The sequence below is a fragment of the Armigeres subalbatus genome, chromosome 1 (assembly GCF_024139115.2).
Source record: "Armigeres subalbatus isolate Guangzhou_Male chromosome 1, GZ_Asu_2, whole genome shotgun sequence".
NCBI lineage: Eukaryota > Metazoa > Arthropoda > Insecta > Diptera > Culicidae > Armigeres > Armigeres subalbatus.
In genome coordinates, this window is record NC_085139.1 from 165,798,191 (window position 1) to 165,822,301 (window position 24,111).

The 24,111-nt window shown below is 33.0% G+C and overlaps 1 protein-coding gene and 1 long non-coding RNA gene across 2 annotated transcripts in view; one reads left to right on the forward strand and one right to left on the reverse strand.

Annotated features, from left to right (window-relative positions):
• Window positions 1–578: 578 nt before the first annotated feature.
• Window positions 579–24,111, reverse strand: part of LOC134205491 (acetylcholine receptor subunit alpha-like) — a 710,869-nt gene continuing 687,336 nt past the window's right edge. Inside the window, exon 11 of the mRNA XM_062680771.1 lies at window positions 579–1,567. Coding sequence (XP_062536755.1) covers window positions 1,367–1,567 — 201 coding nt within the window. The 3' untranslated portion in view covers window positions 579–1,366. The remainder of the gene's footprint in view (window positions 1,568–24,111) is intronic.
• On the forward strand, window positions 16,102–16,590 carry LOC134205492 (uncharacterized). Its single transcript, XR_009978147.1, has 3 exons — window positions 16,102–16,211; window positions 16,275–16,499; window positions 16,560–16,590. It is a non-coding gene; the product is annotated as an uncharacterized LOC134205492 (long non-coding RNA).

The window sequence follows — 24,111 nt, forward strand, 5'->3', positions numbered from 1 at the left end:
CATACGACCCATTATGTCTCAGAGCTCTCTACTGTTCGTTGGTTCGGTCATTCCATATTCCATACCAGTAGGATCGGCCATTCAAAACAATCAATGACATATGCACTTCGGTTCTTCGGGTATCGCATTCTGCAAATAGAACCATTTGAGGTGAGGCGGAAAATCCCTCAGGTCGCATTTGCAGAAAATCTACTTACGGGAGATATCGACTGTCTACTCTGCTAACTCAGCTAAATCTGTACGCTTCCGAGAAGCTGCTCCGACGACGCGATATTTTTTTTTATTGAAGCTATGATGCAAAGACTATGCTCTGCATGAGACGGATGTGCAATTAACCGCCTACTAAACAAATCTTCAACGTATTTGATTTTTGTTTCGTGGGACGTGTTTCATCAACGGACCTAAGTTTGGTTTATTCATGGAGACATAAATTGTCATTTCTTCTAAACTATTTTGATATTTTTTTGCGCATAATGTGAATTGAAATTTATATCAATTCAATTTTCACAAAATGAGCTGCATTTTACATTATTGCCCGAATTTTGATTTGATTTTTAGTGAGGTTAACTAATTGACGCAAAAGGTCTTAATCGACTAAAACCAAACCGTGTAAAAAAATCAGGGTTTGCTGGTACCTGCTCCAACTATTTGTCGTATTTGTCATCTTGAATGTTCCTTAGCTAATTACGGTTAAGCCATTTGATGTTAACGAGTGCATTAAATCAAATTCCATTCCAAATATACCCAGAAAAGGAAAAAATCAAGTCCATTTCACTCTCACTCCACGACTATTCCTTCCGTTCGTCGCTACAGCCGCGCGCCCGTGACGATGACAACAATTTGTTTCGTTCTCAACAATGACCTAAAGTACAACATTTCAACTTTCCCTAAGTTCTGTTTTTGTTTCTCGCGAATAGAAAAAAAAATCTAGACGATCTCAATTAGTCGCTCGAAAAATCTCTACATCAAGTTTAAAACGTTAATAAAATTTTAAACAGTTCAGTCCTCTCAATAAACAACGGAAACTAGACTCCTTTACATTTTTTTTCTTTCTATCTTTCGGGATGCCTTTTCGCACGTTTTGCGCCAGACGCGTGGAACCACTTCAGAGGAATTAAAAAATACTTTTATAAACTTTCTCTCCTGTCTTCCACGTGGTCTGAATTTCCCGCCCTAGTTTTCCCGCTTTTTGTGTGTCCGTAATATAGACGATGCCGGCACATCTCCCCCCACTGGGGAATTAAATCTTTGCTCCGGCCAACGGTACCGTGGAATCGGAAACGAAAGAGGCACCACCTCCCTGCTTGGATGCGTTCGGTCCATGATAACGGCGACGGAACTGCCGCCGGGATGAGTCTTGTGTTGATTATAACACTGGTTTGGCAATGTACGGTTTCGCAGTCGTCGTTGCAATCTCCGACATCTTGATATCGATCGGCACTCGGGTGTCGTAGAGGGTGGGCGCCTGCAGGATGATGCCTGCCGTCCCGAACACTACCGCAATGGTGAAGATCCACAGAAACAGCCGATCCAGCACCATGGCCACGAACTTCCAGTCTTCCTTTACCTGGGGAGATGTGGAACAAAAGAAAATAATAAATTAGGGTAACAATAAATTAACATTGCATCGTATTTAGTCAATTATTTTCATAGGTCTACAAGTCTACAAGTAAGTTATGTGCACTTGCGTTCAATGGACTTGTTTAACTTTTTTTCATACAAGTGAATTGCAGTGTTGATCATTAACACTGCAAATACCAACCCCTGCAGAAAGCGTGGAACGACAACTTTGCCCCGATATATACCAGTTACGATCTGTAGTACATCAAAGCCTCGTAAGCGACATAACAGATTGTAAATCAATACGTTAGCCGCTGAAAACCAGGCGGAATATTTCGTTCACGTTTTGTGCAGGGCTTACAAGTCGTATTATGTTGCTTGTGAGTCGTACCGCACTGCTTGTATCAAAGCCGTTCAAATTGAAAACATCCAACATTCTTCCATGAATATCTCAGAATAGCTTCTTAAGTACCGCTAGAAATGCCTCCTGCAGATCCGCTAAAGCTTGTTCAGAAGCTTCTTCTGTAGTTCTTCCTATAATTCCTTTTATAGATTTTTTTTTCCAGCAATTCTTCCAAAAATATCCTGGAATTCCCCCTGAGGAACCCACAGCGATTCCTTCTGGAGTTCTTCCACAAATGTCTGATGAAATTCCTCCAAGAATTTCTTCACCTAGAGATTTTTGAAAGCTACTTCAGAAAATTTTCCTAAAACTCCTATAGTGATTCCTTTTTTTGGAGACCTCTGGCTCTGGCTCTCCTGGGAATCCATCCTAAAGTTCCACGAACAAATCCTTTTTGATTACTTTCTGATGTTGTTCCATGATTTCTTTCTGTAGTTGCTTTAGTTGCTAAACGGATTCATACATATTTGTTACTAAATTATATTTATCTATTTTGTATACATACATTCGGATTTTTTGGGTAAATTTTCGTAACTCGCGGAGGAATATTCTTCGGATTTTTTTCCATGAATATACACATGAGATGCTCTGAAAATTCCACGGCGATGTTATGAAATTCTCATTGAATCTTTTGGTTTTCGAATTTCTGGGAAATTCCGTGGTTAACATGCGCTGTTGAATGTTTTTTTTTCACATATGTCACTTCTAAAAGTTTTAGCCGACGTGATTAGTGGCGTGAGCTATTCCAAGAATTTCTGGAAGAACTCCTGGAGTAACACCAAGATAAATTGAATGATAAATAGATGAAGTTATGAAGAAACTCCAAGAGAAGTTCAAGGAGAAATTTCTGAAGAAACTCCAAGCAAAAATATCCATAAAGAATTTCAGAAGGAGTTCTTGCAAGAGCTCATGAAAATCCAAAGCAGCAATATTTGGAAGAACTACGGAAGTAATTTTTGGATCAGATCCAAGAAAGATTTGTGGATGAACTCCTGTTAGTATCAAAAAGATTCAATGATGAATCAGATCAGATGAATTATCCACGGAATGAATTCCTGTGGGAATTCAAAATAAATTCCTAGGGGAATTCAAAATAAATACCAGTGGGAATTCGAAACGAATTCCTGTGAATTCAAAATGAATTCCTGGTGGAATTCACACTGAATTCTGCTGAATTCAAACTAAATTCCTGAGGAATTCAAATTGAATTCCAGAAATTCAAATGAATTCCTGAAATTCAAAATGAAATCGTGAAATTCAAAACGAATTCCTGTGGTAATTCAAATGAATTCTGTTAGGAATTCAAATGAATTCCTGGTGGAATTCAAAGAAGTGAAATCCGGAAATTCAAATGAATTCCTGGAGAATTCAAATTAATTCCTGAAATTCAAATTAATTCACTGAAATTCAAGAAATAAATTCGTGAAATTCAAAATGAATTCCTGAATTCAAAATGAAATCCTGAAATTAAAATGCATTCCTGGAGAATTCAAAATGGATTCCTGGAATTCAAAATTAATTCCTGGAGGAGTTCAAAATGAATTCCTGAGGTAATTCAAAATGAACTCCTGGGGAATTGAAAATTAATTCCTGAAATTCAAATGAATTCCTGAAATTCAAAATAAATTCATAGAGAAATCAAAATAAATTCCTAGAGAATTCAAATGAATTCCTAGGAGAATTCAAAATGAATTCTTGAAATTCAAAATGAATTCTAGAAATTCAAAATAATTCTAAGAAATTCAAAATGAATTCTAGGTAATTCAAAATGAATTTCCTGAGGTCAATTCAAAATGAATTCTGAGAATTCAAAATGAATTCTAGGGAATTCAAATAATTCTAAATTCAAAATAAAATTCAGGAGAATGCAAAATAAATTTCGAAGGGAATTTAAAATGAATTCCTAGGGGAATTCAAAATGAATTCCTAGCGGAATTCAAAATGATTTCCTAGGGGAATTCAAAATGAATTCCTAGAAATTCAAAATAATTCCTGAAATTCAAAAAATGAATTCCTAGGAGAATTCAAAATGAAGTCCTGGGGAATTCATAATGAATTTCTGAAATTAAAAATGCATTCTGGAGGAATTCAAAATGGATTCCTGGAGAATTCAAAATTAATTCCTGGAGAATTCAAAATAATTCCTGAGGTAATTCAAATGAACTCCTGGAAATTGAAAATTAATTCCTGGGAAATTCAAAATGAATTCCTGGGGAATTCAAAAATAAATTCATGAAATCAAAATAAATTCTAGAGGAATTCAAAATGAATTCCTAGGAGAATTCAAAATAATTCTTGAAATTCAAAATAATTCTAGAAATTCAAAATAATTCTAGAAATTCAAAATGAATTCTAAATTCAAAATGAATTCTAAAGAAATTCAAAATGAATTCTAAGGAATTCACAAATGAATTCTAAAATTCAAAATGAATTCTAGAAATTCAAAATGAATTCCTAGGTGAATTCAAAATGAATTCCTAGGGGAATTCAAAATGAATTTCTAGGGGAATTCAAAATGAATTCCTAGGGGAATTCAAAATGAATTCCTAGGGGAATTCAAAATAAATTCCCAGGAGAATGCAAAATAAATTTCGAAGGGAATTTAAAATGAATTCCTAGGGGAATTCAAAATGAATTCCTAGCGGAATTCAAAATGATTTCCTAGGGGAATTCAAAATGAATTCCTAGGGGAATTCAAAATGAATTCCTGGGGGAATTCAAAATGAATTCCTGGGAGAATTCAAAATGAAGTCCTGAAATTCATAATGAATTTCTGAAATTAAAAGTGCATTCTGGAGAATTCAAAAATGGATTCTGGAGAATTCAAAATTAATTCCTGGAGAATTCAAAATGAATTCTGAGGTAATTCAAAATGAACTCCTGAAATTGAAAATTAATTCTGGGAAATTCAAATATGAATTCCTAGAATTCAAAATAAATTCATAGAAATCAAAAATGAATTCCTGGAGAAATTCAAAATAATTCTTGAGAAATTCAAAATGAATTTTCAAAATTCAAATGGTCTAAAATTAAATGAATTCTAGGTAATCTGAATTCTAAGAATTCAAATAATTTCTAATTCAAAATGAATTCTAATTCAAAATGAATTCCTAGAAATTCAAAATAAATTAGGAGAATAAAATAAATTTCTAAGCGAATTCAAAATGAATTCTAGAATTCAAAAATGAATTCCTGGAAATTCAAATAGATTCCTAATTCAAATGATCTAGGAAATTCAAAATGAATTCCTGAAATTCAAAATTCCTGGGAATTCAAAATGCATTCCTGGAGGAATTCAAAATAATTCCTGGAGAATTCAAAAATGAATTCTGAAATTCAAAATGAATTCTGAAATTCAAAATGAATTCCTAGGGAATTCATAAATGAATTCCTAGAAATTCAAAATAAATTCATAGAAATTCAAAATAAATTCCTAGAAATTCAAAAATGAATTCTAGGAGAATTCAAAATGAATTCTTAGAAATTCAAATGAATTCTGAAATTAAAATGAATTCTAGAAATTCAAAATGAATTCTAAATTCAAAATGAATTCCTAAGAGAATTCAAAATAAATTCTAGGAGGGAATTCAAAATGAATTCCTAGAATTCAAAATGAATTCTAGAATTCAAAATAAATTCTAGCAGAATTCAAAATGAATTCCTAGAAATTCAAATGAATTCAAATTCAAAATGAATTCCTGAAATTCAAATGAATTCCTAGAAATTCATAATGAATTCTACAGAAATTCAAATGAATTCCTGGGAGAATTCAAAATGGATTCCTGGAAATTCAAAATTAATTCCTGGAGAATTAAAATGAATTCCTAGGAATTCAAAATGAATTCTAGAATTCAAAATGAATTCTAGAAATTCAAAAATGAATTCCTGAAATTCAAAATAAATTCCTAGAAATTCAAAATGAATTCTACAGGAAATCAAAATGAATTCTGAAATTCAAAATGAATTCTAAATTCAAAGAATTCTAGGGAAATTCAAAATTCCCTAGGGAATTCAAAATGAATTCTAGAATTCAAATGAATTCTAGGGAAATTCAAAATGAATTCCTAGAAATTCAAAATAATTCTGAAATTCAAAATAAATTCTGGAATTCAAATAATGAATTCAAAATGAATTCTAGAATTCAAAATGAATTCTAAGGGAATTCAAAATAAATTCAAGAGAATTAATAAATTTCGAAGAATTTAAAATGAATTCTAGAAATTCAAAATGAATTCTAGCGGAATTCAAAATGATTTCTAGAAATTCAAAATGAATTCCTAGAAATTCAAATGAATTCTGGGGAATTCAAAAAATGAATTCCTGGGAAATTCAAAATGAAGTCCTGAAATTCATAATACGAATTTCTGGGAAATTAAAATACATTCTGGAGAATTCAAAAATGGATTCCTGGAGGAATTCAAAATTAATTCCTGGAGAATTCAAATGAATTCCTAGGTAATTCAAATGAACTCCTGGGGAAATTGAAAATTAATTCCTGGGAAATTCAAAATGAATTCCTGAAATTCAAGAATAAATTCATAGGAAATCAAAATAAATTCCTAGAGAATTCAAAATGAATTCCTAAGGAGAATTCAAAATATAGGGAATTCAAAATGAATTCCTGAAATTCAAAATGATTCTAGAAATTCAAAATGAATTCCTAGAATTCAAGAAAATGAATTCCTAGAATTCAAATGAATTCCTGAAATTCAAAAATGAATTCCTAGAAATTCAAAATAAATTCTGAAATTCAAAATAAATTCAGGAAGAATGCAAAATAAATTTCGAAGGGAATTTAAAATGAATTCCTAGGGGAATTCAAAATGAATTCCTAGCGGAATTCAAAATGATTTCCTAGGGGAATTCAAAATGAATTCCTAGGGGAATTCAAAATGAATTCCTGGGGGAATTCAAAATGAATTCCTGGGAGAATTCAAAATGAAGTCCTGGGGGAATTCATAATGAATTTCTGGGGGAATTAAAAATGGATTCCTGGAGGAATTCAAAATGGATTCCTGGAGGAATTCAAAATTAATTCCTGGAGGAATTCAAAATGAATTCCTGAGGTAATTCAAAATGAACTCCTGGGGGAATTGAAAATGAATTCCTAGGGGAATTGAAAATTAATTCCTGGGAGAATTCAAAATAAATTCATAGAGGAAATCAAAATAAATTCCTAGAGGAATTCAAATTGAGTTCCTAGAGGAATTCAAAATGAATTCGTTTAGAAATTCAAAATGAATTCCTAGGGAAATTCAAGGAAAATAATTCTAAGAATTCAAATGAATTCCTAGAAATTCAAAATGAATTCTAGAAATTCAAAAATAATTCTAGAAATTCAAATGAATTCCTAGGGAATTCAAAATGAATTCTAGGAGAATTCAAAATAAATTCCTATTGAATTCAAAATGAATTCCTAGAAATTCAAATGAATTCTAGAAATTCAAAATGAATTCTAGAAATTCAAAATGAATTCTAGAATTCAAAATGAATTCTAGAAATTCAAAATGAATTCTAAGAAATTCAAAATGAATTCTAGAAATTCAAAATGAATTCCTAGGGGAATTCAAAATGAATTCCTAGGGGAATTCAAAATAAATTCCCAGGAGAATGCAAAATAAATTTCGAAGGGAATTTAAAATGAATTCCTAGGGGAATTCAAAATGAATTCCTAGCGGAATTCAAAATGATTTCCTAGAAATTCAAAATGAATTCTAGCAAATTCAAAATGATTTCTAGAAATTCAAAATGAATTCCCTAGAAATTCAAAATGAAATTCCTGAGAATTCAGAATGAATTTCTGGGAGAATTCAAAATGAATTTCTGGGAGAATTCAAAATGAAGTCCTGGGGGAATTCAAAATGAATTTCTGGGGGAATTCAAAATGATTTCCTAGGGAAATTCAAAATGAATTCCTAGCGGTATTCAAAATGATTTCCTAGGGAAAATCAAAATGAATTCCTAGGAGAATTCAAAATGAATTCCTAGGGGAATTCAAAATGAATTCCTAGAATTCAAAATAATTCTAGAAATTCAAAATGAATTAATAAATTCAAAAATGAATTACTAGAAATTCAAAATGAATTCCTAGAAATTCAAAATGAATTCTGAATTCAAGAAATGCCATTTCTAGGGGAAATCCAAATGAATTCGAAGAAATTCAAAATGAATTACTAAATTCAAAATGAATTACTAAGGGAATTCAAAATGAATTCCTAAATTCAAAATGAATTCTAGAAATTCAAAATGAATTCTAAGAAATTCAAGATGAATTCTAAAATTCAAAATAATTCCTAATGGAATTCAAAATGAATTCTAAGAAATTCAAAATGAATTCTGGAGAATTCAAATGAATTCCTGGAGAATTCAAAATGAATTCCTGGAGGAATTCAAAATGAATTCTGGAAAATTCAAAATAATTCCTGGAAGAATTCAAAAATGAATTCCTGGAGGAATTCAAAATGAATTCCTGGAGAATTCAAAATAATTCCTGGAGAATTCAAATGAATTCCTGGAGAATTCAAAATGAATTCTGGAGGAATTCAAAATGAATTCCTGGAGGAATACAAAATGAATTCTTAAGGGAATTCAAAATGAATTCCTGGGGGGAATCAAAATGAATTCCTGGGGGGAATAAAAATGAATTCCTGGGGGGAATCAAAATGAATTCCTGGGGGAATTCAAAATGAATTCCTGGGGAAAATCAAAAGGAATTCCTAGAGGAAATCAAAATGAATTCCTAGGAGGATTCAAAATGAATTCCTAGGGGAATTCAAAATGAATTCCTGGGGGAATTGGGTCCTTAAGCCCTACCTCGTTTATGGTTGCATACGAAGTCAAGAATACTTGTATCGTTGTTATAAAAATTCTGGTAAAATTCTAAATCAGTAAAAATAATATTTTTGTGTTTAAGACATTTTCAGGCAAATTTTGGGCTGTGCAACATTTCAGAACGAATGAACCATCAGCCCAAAACGTCAGCCCCATATATTAACTGTCAAAGGTTGAGTCAAGTGCCCTGCGGTGTTTTGCTAGTGCGTTTGAATCCGTACGTCAAACAAGACCGAAAATGTCGAGGTAGCATTTTTCATCTATTTTTCAATTTCAAATTAAACAATGTTCTTTTCGATTTTTGAGTCTAAATTAAAACTGACACGTTTAGAATGATTACCTTCATCGTTCCCTGAAAGAAAATCGAATATCGATTCTTCATTTTGGGACCCAATTCAAAGTAAATTCCTGGGGGAATTCATCATGATTTCCTGGGGGAATTCAAAACGAATTCCTGTAGGAATTCAAAATGAATTCCTAGGGGAATTCAAAATGAATTCTTTAGGAATTCAAAAATGAATTCCTTGAAATTCAAAATGAATTCTAGAAATTCAAAATGAAATTCTAGGGAAATTCAAATGAATTCCTAGGGAAATTCAAGAAATGAATTCTAGAAATTCAAAATGAATTCCTTGAGAAATTCAAAATAATTCCTTGAAATTCAAAATGAATTCCTTGGGGAATTCAAAATGAATTCTAGAATTCAAAATGAATTCTAGAAATTCAAATGAATTCTAGAATTCAAAATGAATTCTAGGATAATTCAAAATAATTCTAGAAATTCAAAATGAATTCTAAAGGAGTTCAAAATGAATTCCTAGAGAATTCAAATGAATTCTAGAAATTCAAAATGAATTCTAAGAAATTCAAGAATGAATTCCTAGGGAAATTCAAAATGAATTCTAGAAATTCAAAATGAATTCTAGAAATTCAAAATGAATTCTTAGAAATTCAAATAATTCTTGAAATTCAAAATGAATTCTGAAATTCAAGAAAATGAATTCCTAGGAAATTCAAATGAATTCTAGGGAAATTCAAAATGAATTCCTTGGGAAATTCAAGTAAATTCCTTGAGAATTCAAAAATGAATTCTATTGAAATTCAAAATGAATTCTAGGAATTCAAAATAATTCTAGAAAGAATTCTAGAATTCAAATGAATTCTAGAGAATTCAAAATGAATTCCTAGAATTCAAAATGAATGCCAAGAAATTCAAATGAATTCCTAGAAATTCGAAATGAATTCCTAAAATTCAAAATGAATTCTAGGAAATTCAAAATGAATTCCTAGGGAGTTCAAAAATGAATTCCTTGAAATTCAAAATGAATTCTTAGAATTCAAAATGAATTCTAGAATTCAAAACAATTCTAGAAGAATTCAAAATGAATTCCTAGAAATTCAAAATGAATTCCTATAGAATTCAAAATGAATTCTAAATTCAAAATGAATTCCTAAATTCAAAATGAATTCTTAGAAATTCAAAATGAATTCCTAGAAATTCAAAATGAATTCCTAGAAATTCAAATAATTCTAGAAATTCAAAATGAATTCCTGAAATTCAAAATGAATTCCTAGAAATTCAAAATGAATTCCTTGAGGAATTCAAAATGAATTCTAATAGAATTCAAAATGAATTCTAGAAATTCAAAATGAATTCTAGAAATTCAAAATGAATTCTAGGAGAATTCAAAATGAATTCTAAGAAATTCAAAATGAATATAAAGAAATTCAAAAATGAATTCTGAAATTCAAATGAATTCTAGGAAATTCAAAATGAATTCTAGAAATTCAAAATGAATTCCTAGAAATTCAAAATGAATTCCTTGGGGGAATTCAAAATGAATTCTAGAAATTCAAAATGAATTCTAGAAATTAAAATGAATTCTAGGGAATTCAAAATGAATTCTAGAAATTCAAATGAATTCTGAAATTCAAAATGAATTCTAGAATTCAAAATAATTCCTAGAATTCAAAATGAATTCTAGGGAATTCAAAATGAATTCCTAGAAATTCAAAATAATTCTAGAATTTAAAAGTCAAATTCTGAAATTCAAAATGAATTCTAGAAATTCAAAATGAATTCTAGAAATTCAAAATGAATTCTAAAGGAAATTCAAAATGAATTCTAGAAATTCAAAATGAATTCTAAGAATTCAAAATGAATTCCTAGGGGAAATTCAAAAATGAATTCCTAAAATTCAAAATGAATTCTAGAAATTCAAAATGAATTCTAGAAATTCAAAATGAATTCTAGAAATTCAAAATGAATTCTAGGGGAATTCAAAAATGAATTCTAGGGAATTCAAAATGAATTCTTAGAATTCAAAGTGAATTCTAGGGATTCAAAATGAATTCTTAGAATTCAAAAAATGAATTCTAGAAATTCAAAATGAATTCCCTAGGGGAATTCAAATGAATTCTAGAAATTCAAAATGAATTCTAGAAATTCAAAATGAATTCTAAAATTCAAAATGAATTCCAAGAAATTCAAAATGAATTCAAGAAATTCAAAATGAATTCTTAGAAATTCAAAATGAATTCTAGAAATTCAAAAATGAATTCTAGAAATTCAAAATGAATTCTAAGAAATTCAAAATGAATTCCTAAGAAATTCAAAATGAATTCTAGGGAATTCAAAATGAATTCCTAGAAATTCAAAATGAATTCCTAGAAATTCAAAATAATTCCTAGAAATTCAAAATGAATTCCTGAAATTCAAAATGAATTCTAGAAATTCAAAATGACTTCCTAGGGGAATTCAAAATGAATTTCCAAGGGAATTCAAGATGATTTCCTAAGGGAATTAAGGATGAATTCCTACGGGAAATTTAAAATGAATTCCTGGGGGGAATCAAAAATGAATTCCTGGGGGAATTCAAAATGAATACCTGGGGGAATTCGAGTTGAATTCCTAGGGGAATTCAAAATGAATTTCTGGGGGAATTCAATATGAATGCCTGGGAGAATAAAACATTAATTCCTTGGGGAATTAAAAATGAATTCCTGGGTGATTTCAAAATGAATTCCTGGGTGAACTAAAAATGAATTCCTGGGTGAATTCAAAATGAATTCCTGGGGGAATTTCTAAATGAATTCCTTGGGGAATTCAAAATGAATTCCTTGGGGAATTCGAAATGAATTCTTGGGGGAAATCAGAATGAATTCCTGGAAGTATTCAGCATGAATTCCTGAGGTAAATTCAGTATGAATTCCTGGGAGATTTCAGAATGACTTCCTGGGGAACTCAGAATGAACTCCTAAAGATATTCTGAATGAATTGCTAAAGAAATTCTGAATGAATTCCTAAAGGAATTCTGAATAAATTACTAAAGGAATTCTGAATGAATTCCTAAAGGAGTTCTGAATGAATTCCTAAAGGAATGCTGAATGAATTTCTAAAGGTAGCCGATTTTCGACATTACACAGATTGCTTTGTGAAAAATCACGAGATTCGATTCAAAAACGGCTGAGATCTGGATGCTCAAAGTTTTCGTTTCACGTTTTTTGCGACCTCGGTACTTTACGTTACAAATCGTTATGCCCGTGTAGTGTTAATACAATATTTCAGACGAATCCCTCGAGAAACCATTCTATCGAAAAGATTGCGTTTTAATTTTTAAAGTATTCCAGTTTTATCACAACATCTTTCCTTGTAAATAGAAGAAGAAAACGAATTTGAATTAGACAAAATTGGGCTATCTATTCTTGAGTGATAGGCGGTCGTACGAATGCCAACTTTTTTTTATATATACAAAATTATTGATCACTTTTCCCGGGCACTTGGGCCTTTAAGTTAGTTAACCTTCTATCGACACACTTTTGATACATTCTTAATTGATAACGAATCAATTTTGTGAGAAATGCATGGTGGTTTGGTGCAAATTGGTCAACTGACTGAAAAGGTATCACACTTTTACTTCATGTGTTGTACTTTTGACAACAGTGCGAGTCCCGGGAGGTTAAATAAACCAATGCTGCTTAGAGCTAAAATGAAGATCATTGTTCTAATCTAGAAACTTAAATTGAAAGAACGAATTTAAATTTCAAAGTTGATGTTCTATTATTTATAATGTATGTATATTTGCCAAACAAAAATAGTTAGTAATTCATGCGTAATCATCATGAACTTAGAATATAACACAAAAGTTATGATCGAAAAGAATGGGACAACATTTGGATATAATGATTCTTGGAAACATTCAGCCTCGCTGCTATTAATTTCTTTCAGCATACGGCAACAAACAATCAAGCTACAAATTGATCAATAACATCATTTGATAATTTTCCATTTATTGTTGTCAGTTTATAACTCCCATTCTATGATTGACAACGTGCCATTCGCAGTTCATTTAATCCATTCTGCCCAACAACGCCGATTAATTCCCATTGAAAACCGGTCGTAAAGCCAATCACATGTCATCGGGAGATATTATCTCGTTGCTTCTGTTTTTATACCATCAATTAATTACCGGAAAGGCTCCTCCACGATCTGTCTCAACCCGCAATAATGTCATAAAAACTTTGTCAACACGTACATATCGGTCTTCGCTGTGCAAACAATTCCATGGTATCATGAATATGATATTTGTCCAAACGGTGAGCCGACTATTGAGGCAATCAATATAACTGGTGCTAAAATGAGACTCCAAGAAAGGGCAGAACCAATTACTATTCGTATCAGCTCATTCACACCGTCACGATAAGAAGGCGGCAAATAATGTCATCAAAATCAGACCTGAACGAAACTTTTCACCAAGGAACAACGGCTTTCGAACGTGTCTGTTTTCATTTGAATATTTGTTGAGGTACGATTTGTTGTGGCACAGATGTACCCAATTATACGCATATGAAAACGAAAAGAGGATCCTGAAGCGTACATAAAATTGTTGGTTTACCATATTAGAATGATTCGTGGAAATCATTCGATAGTTGCTGAGCCCCTGTTTCCCAGATTTACCTCTGTAAGATGATGAAGAACATTAGCTTTCATTCTATGTTTGACTAGTTATACAATCGAATCTGTTTAATAAAAACTACTCTGAACCAGTCTACAGCAAATCCCAACCCGCCCCAACGAGGGCGCTCTTGACTGAAGCGTCATGTCCCAGCTGAACTTATCGTAAACAAGACACTTATCATTAAAACAATCTTTTTGGGAATAGCCTCGAGCGTTTGCGGAAATTTCACGCTCGCCTTTATCGGCAGACAGGGGCGCAGAATATCTTCGCCGACTCTATCTGCCGATCGAATGCATGTGAATTTTCCTTCCTAACCGGATTACCGGGTTACAGTCGTGCCCCGCTGTCTGAGCGATACGGCAGACGATATTTGTTTTGACACTGATGAAGGTATAATAAACCTCGCACGGACGAACGTCGGGCAGATGGAATTTATTCGAATATTTTCGATTTGGGGTGCAAATACCTACATCTGCTGTACGGAATTACCAGGACGAATGCAATGACTGTTCGCGAGTAATAAAAACAATATTGCTTTTGTTCACGACCTACAGTCATATGCAAAATAGAAGATATCAATGGAATGGTTATTTAGAGTATAGTCTTCGGGGTCAAGTGGAACAATAGTAGGTACTAACAGTAGCCTTGTTTTCCATTACAAAAATGTCATAAAATAATCAGATTATTCTATGAAGACATATATTAGATCATAGTATATCTTGTCTTTAAAATTCATTTTAGATTTAAAACATTGTTTCAAGCTAGCATGTTGTGTATCGTACCAATATGGACTAGTTGCTACAGAACCATAAAGAAGGCACTTCAGTGAATTCAAAATACAAATTTTAAAAATGATTCTGAAGTTGCCTCCTTGATCTAGAACCAAGAGATTTCATAGAATTTCTATTTCTTAGTCACGGAAACAAAATTCCAATAAAATGATTTCCATTTGTAGACGAAAATCATTGCAATTTTCTATTGTTTTTATGATCAACACTTTGAACTTAGTATTAATTAGGCTTAATTTAAGTTAAAAACATTGTATCAACCAATTCAAACGATAACCTGTTTTTGAATTAATAACAAGTTAACAACAAGGTAGAAACAACAGCATTTTAAAAATGTATAATCACATCTTAAATGATCATATTTTTCAACGGGAGACCTATTTACCTCTCTCGTGCGTTTGATTCGTTTCAAACAGAAACAACCACTCTTCATCCCTATGTCTCAAATGTGATGTCGTCGCTTGTTATGGGATGCCGGAGGTGTCTCTGCAGTGGGATTGTGGGATTTGGGGAAATTGTTTTGTTGGGACTTGTGACGACAGAGTTGAACGTTCGTTCGTTCGTCTTCGCAAATATTAGTACAGCTTAGATATGCTGCTCGGAAGATGGGAACGGGCCCGACTGATTTGAATCATATTTTATATCTTTATCTACACTCGAGAGCATCATAGATGATGGTGGGAAGTTTCTTGTGCAATCGAAGCCGTCCACACGTCACTTGTGTGCTGAGTTCTTGAATTCCGTGTAATCTAAATAAGTGTAATCGTAGTAGGCAGAGTATTCGTCGGCCTTTTGTTTGCTCGCTGACAGACGTACCTCAATAATATACGGCATTAAGTTTTTGCAACGAGATGAAAAATGTGTTGTAAAATTGGTGTCGACCGAAACATCTCATGACTCAACTGTTGCTTCGTTGAGAGCATCGGAAAAGTATACAAATTTCTACAAAAAAATGAATTGGTGCTTTTGATTGATGGTTCCTGGAATATTTTCACTAAACAAAAAATCTGCTTAAAATTAGGGTGACCATATAGTATCCTAAAGGAGGACATGTCCTCCTTTTTCATTGAAAACCAGATGTCCTCTCTATGCGCTAAAATGCCCTCCTTTTTGGAAATTTTAGAAAAACAGTTGCAGAATAACTATTTCTGAACAAATTCTAGTCCAACAAACAATAATACAACATAAGTCCGTTCTGTGACAAAACGTTGCACACGTTTGCGTTTCTGGTTTATTTTCCTTTAAGTTTTGGAATAAAATAATATAAATATAGAGTTATAGGGAAACAAGGGGCAATATGGACACCCTAAGGTTTTAATCAATAATAGGTGATTAAAATTGAATATCATTCGGATTTTTAGCAAATACATGATACTATTACCAACAATCAATATGAAACTGGAGATTTTTTCGTGGTTCCTGTTTAGTAAGCTATGAACGGTCTTCGGTACCCAACAATAAAAGCGTCGCTGCAGTACGTAATCTATTGATGGACCCTTAGAACAAGTTTTAGCACTGATGCTGTCATAGCAACATTTTCGTAGGTTGTTTTTTCTTCAAACAAAAACAATATACAAAAATGGAAGCTGCAACTGTTTGCAGTTAATTACTATTGTGAAAAAAATACTACTTTATAGTGAAGTTTTACCTATTTAAAGCCATTAGAAAACTGTAAGTGTTCTGATGAACATGATTGTAAAAAGTAGAACTTATTATATTTGAACTTTTTTTTAGAAAAGTGAATCTCTAAACCCGCATCGCAAGCCATATCCCTTTTACCAATAACAGTATGACTCTAATTTTATGGCCCCGGAACCGCTCAGTCCCGGAAGGGAACTGGCATAGACCCCTAGCTACTGCTGTAGACATGGCAGCCGTCTAGGGTGGGCGCAGATTGCAGAAGGCCTCTTTTTGCTCAGGGTCTTTGGTGCGGGAAGGCTATCGGAAGCGTGAATATAGGTAACTGTGAAATTTTATTTCAACTGAGAGTTTTATTCAAACAGTAACAATTACCAACAGGTGCTTGGTCGATAAGATGGTCGGTTAGTCGCTGGACGATAATGCGACGGTCGGGTGCCACGAGCATTCGGTCGTCAAAGTCACCCGCGGGAGGCCAAACGGGAACGCAGCCGTCTCGTGGCCGAAGGGTGGTGAGACCCTAAATTGATAAGGCAGCTGGAATGTCGTACAAGCAACAGCTTCCGACAAGTGGCCGAGCGATGTTGCGGTCAAACGATAACGTAGCCGGCTCCCAACGAATTGAGCCGAACTAGAATCCAGGGTACGAATGGGCGATCGAGCAGGATGCCATTGGCAGGTGGCCGTAGCGACCTTTGACAGATAGGTCAGAGCCGCGTCCTTTCTCGAGAAACTGCAGATATAAATATACGCAAAAAAAACACTTGGCACCTCTGTCTTTAACTCTCCCACAAGAACCCTGTCGACCAAACGCTTAGGCTTCTGTCCCACCGCCTCAGGCTTGAGTACTCATCCCTCACGGAAGCGCGTGTTTTATCTTCCCTATTTTCATACTGATAGCCTATTTAGATTACGCCATTAATGACATAATAATTGGCGTTTCAGGGTAAATACGCTTTATGATGTCATTATTTACGTAATATTCCATACATTTTGCGCTGTCAAAAGATACCCGCTAAAAAGAGGCATAAAAAATTTATTACGAACAATTATTACGAGAGAGCTTTCGTTCTAACTGGAATGCAGGGAGAAATTCAACAAAACAAAACTGACAAGCGTCACGCTCTCTTTGCCAGAGAGAAAATTCTCTCTGTTTTCATTTCGTTTTGTAGTTGACAGTCATGCTCTTTCTGTCGCAGCAGGGTCGAATGCATGTTAGATGGAAATCTTCTGAGCGCTGAAGAATAACTCGGATTGTGATGGTTTTGTGGAAAGCATTTTATATGATGAAAAATAATGATGATAATTATTTATTCTCCACTTATTCAACATGAATTGTTTAAAAAACAGATGCTCTCTAGAATTAACATAAAGTATTTAACTTAAACCTAGATTTAATAGAACAAATGGAATAAATTTTCAAAGTTCAAGGGCCAATGCGGAAGACAATTTAAAACGTAGGAATGGTTGTAAAACGAATATATTTGATGAATAAACATGATTTCATAAATTGTTTCAATTCTGCTCCTTGAATGGCTTAATATACTTTAAATTTCAACATTTTTCACGTGGGACAACTGTACGATTTGAATGGGATGTATATATAAAGTAGAATAGCCTTAAATAAAACATGGATTGGTAATGCATTAATTCATCCAAAATCCAGTTTAAATTATATCACATTCACACGATTCGATTTTGTTAGAAGCTGTATCATTGATTGTCGAGTAGAACGCAATGGTTCAGTTTCCATTTTGAAAAAAAAAACTTAAATTGCTGTGTTGCCCTTCATACATGGAGATACTGGTGGAAATACATTTTAGTTCGATAATATTTCTTGAAAATTGGTCCAATCGTCCTTTTTTTATTTATTTGTGAGAATTCCCAAAAGTATCTAAATTTTTCTATCAAATCTCCGTTCGATCAAAGTACAGAATCAAAATACTTTTTAAACTTAAAAATAAATTGAGGAATAGTCTGATTCCCCGAAGAACGGCGCACCCAACTAATGAATGTAGCTTCGCTCATTATCCTTAATGAGAGCTTAAAATATTCTTCGAAAATCCCTTTTCATATTTTTTTTTATATTTTTTTTCGTAGAAACTTTGTGCAGAAAAAAATGTTCGATTGTCGCCACACAAATGCTTGATTTCGCAAATTAAATTTTAAAACTCTCCTTGAATTCAACCCTGTATTAGCGTGCAAATGAGGAAACATGGAAACGTCAAGATATATTATCTTGCTGCAGTCTGAACACCTCGTAATAATTGGATACCCTCTCATTTAACAAAGTCATAAATAGCCATGAATAGGCTATTAGAGGTCGCTCAATCACCTGGTTTGCATTTTGACGACCCACCGTATAAATTTAATTTTACCGTTTGGAAACAAAAACCAAGTAAGAAGCCTTCACGATTCAATTAATCAAATAAAGATAACTAAATGTTACCACTGGTAACATTTAGTTTTTGTTTCCCCAAATTCGATTAAAAACAAGGATTTTTCATTTGCGACGCTCCTGCTGCAGATTCTACTGATGCACGCAAAAATCGAAACTATTCGCAAAGAAACGAAACAGATTCATCTATCGTACTATTCTAGAGCAAAATTACTTGAATTGATCACGATCATAAGAACAACATTGATGTAGGCAAGAATGGAGGTGAATCTGATCTGTACCGAAATTTTGCATGTTGAAGCTGAAGAGTTATATCGAGTGTGTATTGGAATGCTATCAGGGATACATGATTCTGCCGATAACATGCGTGGACGTACGGTCCTTGAAACTTTTGAGCATCCTCGGGCCGCCGCCATTACATGTTCATCCTTAAATAGATTCACAGTTTGGTCAAAATTCATGCAAAAAAATGCAAACGTAATTTTCCAAAGTAATTTCTTGTAAGCCTTCAAGGAGTTCTAACGAATCTGAAAACAATTGAAAATATTATAGTTAAGGAAAATTAAAATATTGTAACTCCTGCAAACCATTGAAAATAAAAATAATAAATAAATAGTCAGGATGATAACCTTGACAACAGTAAAAATACCTGCCTACCTAGTGAAAACTACAACTATTCGAATTTATGTTGAAGCGTTGCTTTGTTTTACTGGGTACCGAAATCTTAGTACATGGAACCATAAAATGAGTACTAATTTGTTCTGACCCCAACATCTTGATTATTATATCTATGCTATTACTCGTTAACTACCAGTTCTGTTGTAAATCGGATTGAAAATAAGGCGATTTTAATCAAATAGGACGATTTTGTAATAGTTAATTTTTCACTACTCTCGGGAAGGTAGCGGGGCAGACTGGGGAATGGGGCAGTATGGACACCCTTATAAAATATGAGAAAATTATCTTACTCGTGATTATATGCCATCGTAACCTATTTTATGGATCGTCCAAAAAAATAATACCAAATGTTCATCTTCCTGTCATGTTTTTGTATGAGACACCTAAAATTGTGTTTGGATCATCAACATCCGAAAATCGATTTCCCTCTTCTTAAGCGAGGTCATATATGGTCGTTTTCTATTGTAATTCCATGGTGAATAGAAGAAGATTGATTAAGTAACGCAAAAATTTGCCACTTTCAACCGGCCTCATACATGTATGTCGAACTTTTTGTATGAAGTCCTACCCCCAAATAGAGTGTTCAGTTTGAACATATTTAAAAACTGTTGGAAATTTTGAAAAAAAAAACAAGAAAACTTGTCAAAAATGCATGCCAGAGCACTATAAATAACAGAATTTTGCTATGGGATGACCAATAATTGAGAAATCATCTTCTATGGTAAAGTAAAGCTTATTTTATGGGAGGTGAAACTTATAATTTTTAATCATTTGGAAGACATTCTTACTTTTTTGTCAGATTTATGCGCTAAGAAGATGAAACAAAGACTTCTACGTTATAAATTAGTTGTTTATGAAAGAATTATAGAGTTCGCTGCATTGAAAGTAGAAAAATGATTGAATTAACAAAAATATTGGGGGTGTCCAATCTGCCCCGGGTGTTCATAACGCCCCCCTGGTCCCCTACAGATGTCAAAAATATCAGAAGAATCAGAATTGTGAGAAATAGATTCGTAAAAAATAATGCAAACGCTTCTCAAATTTTTCAAATTGCCTTTCAAACGCATTGAACAGTAGGGGAAACTGGACACACGTGATCCCCGGGGACACGTGATCCCCCCCTGTTATCTCGAAACCTAATAACATTTTTATACCACTGATATGTGTAAACAGATCCGGTAGACAGATAATTGAATCTGAGTAACATTTGATGTTAGTTCCTTTATGTATTCCTTTATGTATATGGGTATGGGTTTCTAAAGGTTTTATTATTTTAGAGTTCTCAATTCTTTTTTTCTGCAAAAGTAAAAAGTTTAATAACTTATTATATATTAAATCAAAACTTGTCAAATTTTTACTGGACGTAGTATTATTATTGCAGAATTGAATAAGCTCATTAAATTGATTATTGCTCATTTCACATTGAATGGAGAAATAAACCAAGATAAATACTCAACATGGACTGGACACACTTGATCCCCCACAGTTTGGACACACTTGATCCCGAAATTGCATATATTAAGGCGTTTGTTGTATTCCATTGCATTTGCATATTATTGTATGGCATGCAACTTATTGATCTGTAATAATTCTTTTCTGGTTTATAACTTTAAATAAATTTATTTACTTCCTTCAATTTTATCATTCAAGCACACGCGTATTTTTTTTTTATAATAGCCTTGTCTAATTACCTAGAACAAAGTGTAGGTGAACATATTTAACATTGATTCATTTTATTAAATGCAAGGAAATTAATTAACATATTGTTCAATCTAAGATTAAATGAAGTTTTGAAAATACTCAAGAAATCACCGGGTGTAAAATCAGTACTGTTAGATCTACTATTCAATTGTACTTTCTCTTTTAAATGGGGTAAGTTTATTTAGAATCACTATTTCATCGTATTTTATCGCAGGTCTTCCTGTCTGTCTTCATAAAGAATGTTTAACAATAGACTAATCCTACCGCTTCTATTCAATATTTTAAAAGAAATCGCATTTATGTACTAATATCATAAACGTAAATATAATGTTTCAAGCATGCGTGCCAGTACCACAGTGATGTATGAAATCACCAGCTTGGTATGATTATGGTCGTGGTATTGGTAGTAGTTGGTAGTAGACCGCGATGCATCACAGACCTTTTTTGTTGGTTTCAAAATAGGCACTTTGGGATATTTACCACTGGCCATGAGTTTTGAAGTGCGTGTAATTTTTAAAATAAGAAGCAAGATAATTAGATTTAAAAACAACAAATATTTATTTAATATTTATGTTTTGATCATCCAGTTTTGGTATCATAACTTTATCAGCCACACAGAGAGATCGTTTTGGAAACATCATGGTTGTCGTAATATGACCTCTGCCTTTCAGTGGAGTGGATTGATTGCATAAATAATCATCAGCATGTCAACTTTATTGATAATTGTCACTGTTACTCTATTCGGGAATCAAAATACTTGCCTTACCTAATACCAACAATATTTTTAATTCATGCACGACTGTTTTTACGTTAGACTATAAAGAATTGTTCGGATTTGAAAATAAATCAATTTAGCCTTTCATCAAACATGAAAGAACCTAAATGAATCATTTGTTTGAGAAACTGCATAAGTCCATTTTACATTATTCCGAGAGAACAATAAACAACTGTTTTTGAACAAATTTGCACCCAATATTTCGATTTCTTCGATACAGATCAATAGTTTTAGACAAAACTCAACACCCTGGGGCAGTGGAAAAAATGTAAGCAGTACTGCACAATTGCTCTTCAAAGTACGTGGACATATGTAGTTTCTCAAACAAACGAAAAAAAAACATACATTCCTGAACAAATTTTTTTTTCGTATTTTTTGCCAGAATACGTATTTTTGAACGAGGATTCAGAATAAATAAAAATCTCATTTTGGCCAAAAATGTTACATATGCAGTTTCTCAAACAAACGGTTCAAATATGCTCAGCACATAAAGGGATCAATTCCCTCCGATATGGGGATCAAGTCTCCCGCAAGTTTTGAAAATGTCAAATTTTCTATCTTTTAGAAAAATCGATTTTTGGATAACTTTCACGAAAAACTAATTTCTTCTAATGATGTTTTTGAATAACTAAATAAATTGTTCATCAAGTCCATCTTAAATCGTAAAGATTTAAGGTCACTCCTGACAGAATCCATGTTTCAAAGTGCTCGCGTTTTCGGGGGCACACTACTCGATACGGAGGCGGCGGACAACTGTCATTTTTGTTGATTGAGCTTTGCTGCGTCGCAGCATGCGTGAAAAAAAAATGACAGTTGTGCGTTGCTTCCGGATCGAGTGGTGAATTAAAACGCGAGCACTTTGAAACTTGATTCTATCAGGACTCAACATTCTACATCGAGAAACATCCGAAATAAAAGTGGGGATCATGTGTGTCCAGTTTCCCCTACATACGTTTCTTGAATATATAAGGCAAAGAGCCAGTGATGGGAATTATAAAAAAAATGTCATGGGATTGTTATTACTAATTTCCTAATAGCTTTTTTTTCAAAAGTTGTTTGCATTTCGGATTTTTTTAATTAACATGTAATGCTTCAAAGATCTTACAACTTTGCTGCACAGATCATTGTTTTAAATATAAAGCGTGAGGCATGATAACGAATAAAAAAGTCATGGGATGGCATGGAGATGGCAATGTCATTTGACACTATTTCGGCACTATATAAAACTTTATATAAAACTTGTAAAAAGTTATTAATAAATTAGTCCCATGACATCGATAGGATATTTCCCGTCACTGCCATAATAATATAAATACCTTAAATTAATTTGAACAGTTTTGTGTTTTGTTAGTCTAAATTGAGAACTTTGTGGTCGGTATCATTCTAATTCGTACGCCTTAAATTGTGATTCTCAATGGATTTCACGAACGCATCTTGTGTTCGATTCTAATAGAACCTTATGTTCGTTAAGTTATCTATTAGAGCAATAAAAAAATCATAATTATAAACAATAAACTGTTTTTGTTAGAATTCTGTCGTTGAAAATACCAGCATTATTATATTCAACATTTGTTCACTACTGGTTTTAAAATTACTTGAAGCCTAAATCTTTTCATTAAAAAGATTGTGCTGGTAGTTTAAAATTAGAAAGTGCTTTATGTAGACTATAATGAGAGTCGGAAGCTTTCCATCTGGAGCTAATAAAGTAATCTGTTATGTTAATAAAGTAGAAGAAAATGTTGTATTTGCCTCAACTAACGAAAACTTCTTTCAATAGACTTAGGTGGGACCAAAATCCGGCGGAAAATTTTCCCGAGATGTAAGGTGACCTTTATTCAGCCAAATGTCCTCCTTATTCGCTACGATTCGGTGAATTGTCCTCCTTTGGAAAAAAAATCATATGGTCACTCTAAATTTAAACTACTTGTATCTACATGTCAGTGTATTATTGTTATTTATTTATTTAGACTTAGACCTAACTGGCATCTGCAGTACATAGAAGTCATGTCCATTCAACTCGGTCCTTGACTAAACGTCGCCAGTCACGCAGTCATCAGAGGGTCAACTTATCGTCTTCCACCTGATTAAATCACCTTGCTGGCTGCGCTCCTCGCCTTCCTGTGTCCCTCAGATTACTATCAAGAACCATTTTCACGGGGCTTCTTCTTCTTCCTCTTCTTATTGAGATTACATTCCCCACTGGGACATTTCCGCCTTGCTGCTTAGTGTTCTCTTAGCACTTCCACAGCGAGGTATCTAAACCAAGTTACCATTTTTGCATTTGTAAATCATAGCACGATGATACTTCTATGTCCGATTTTCGCGGAATGCGAAGAGGTGGAACAGCTGTGCTGTGCTCAAGAAACACACCATCAAATGCT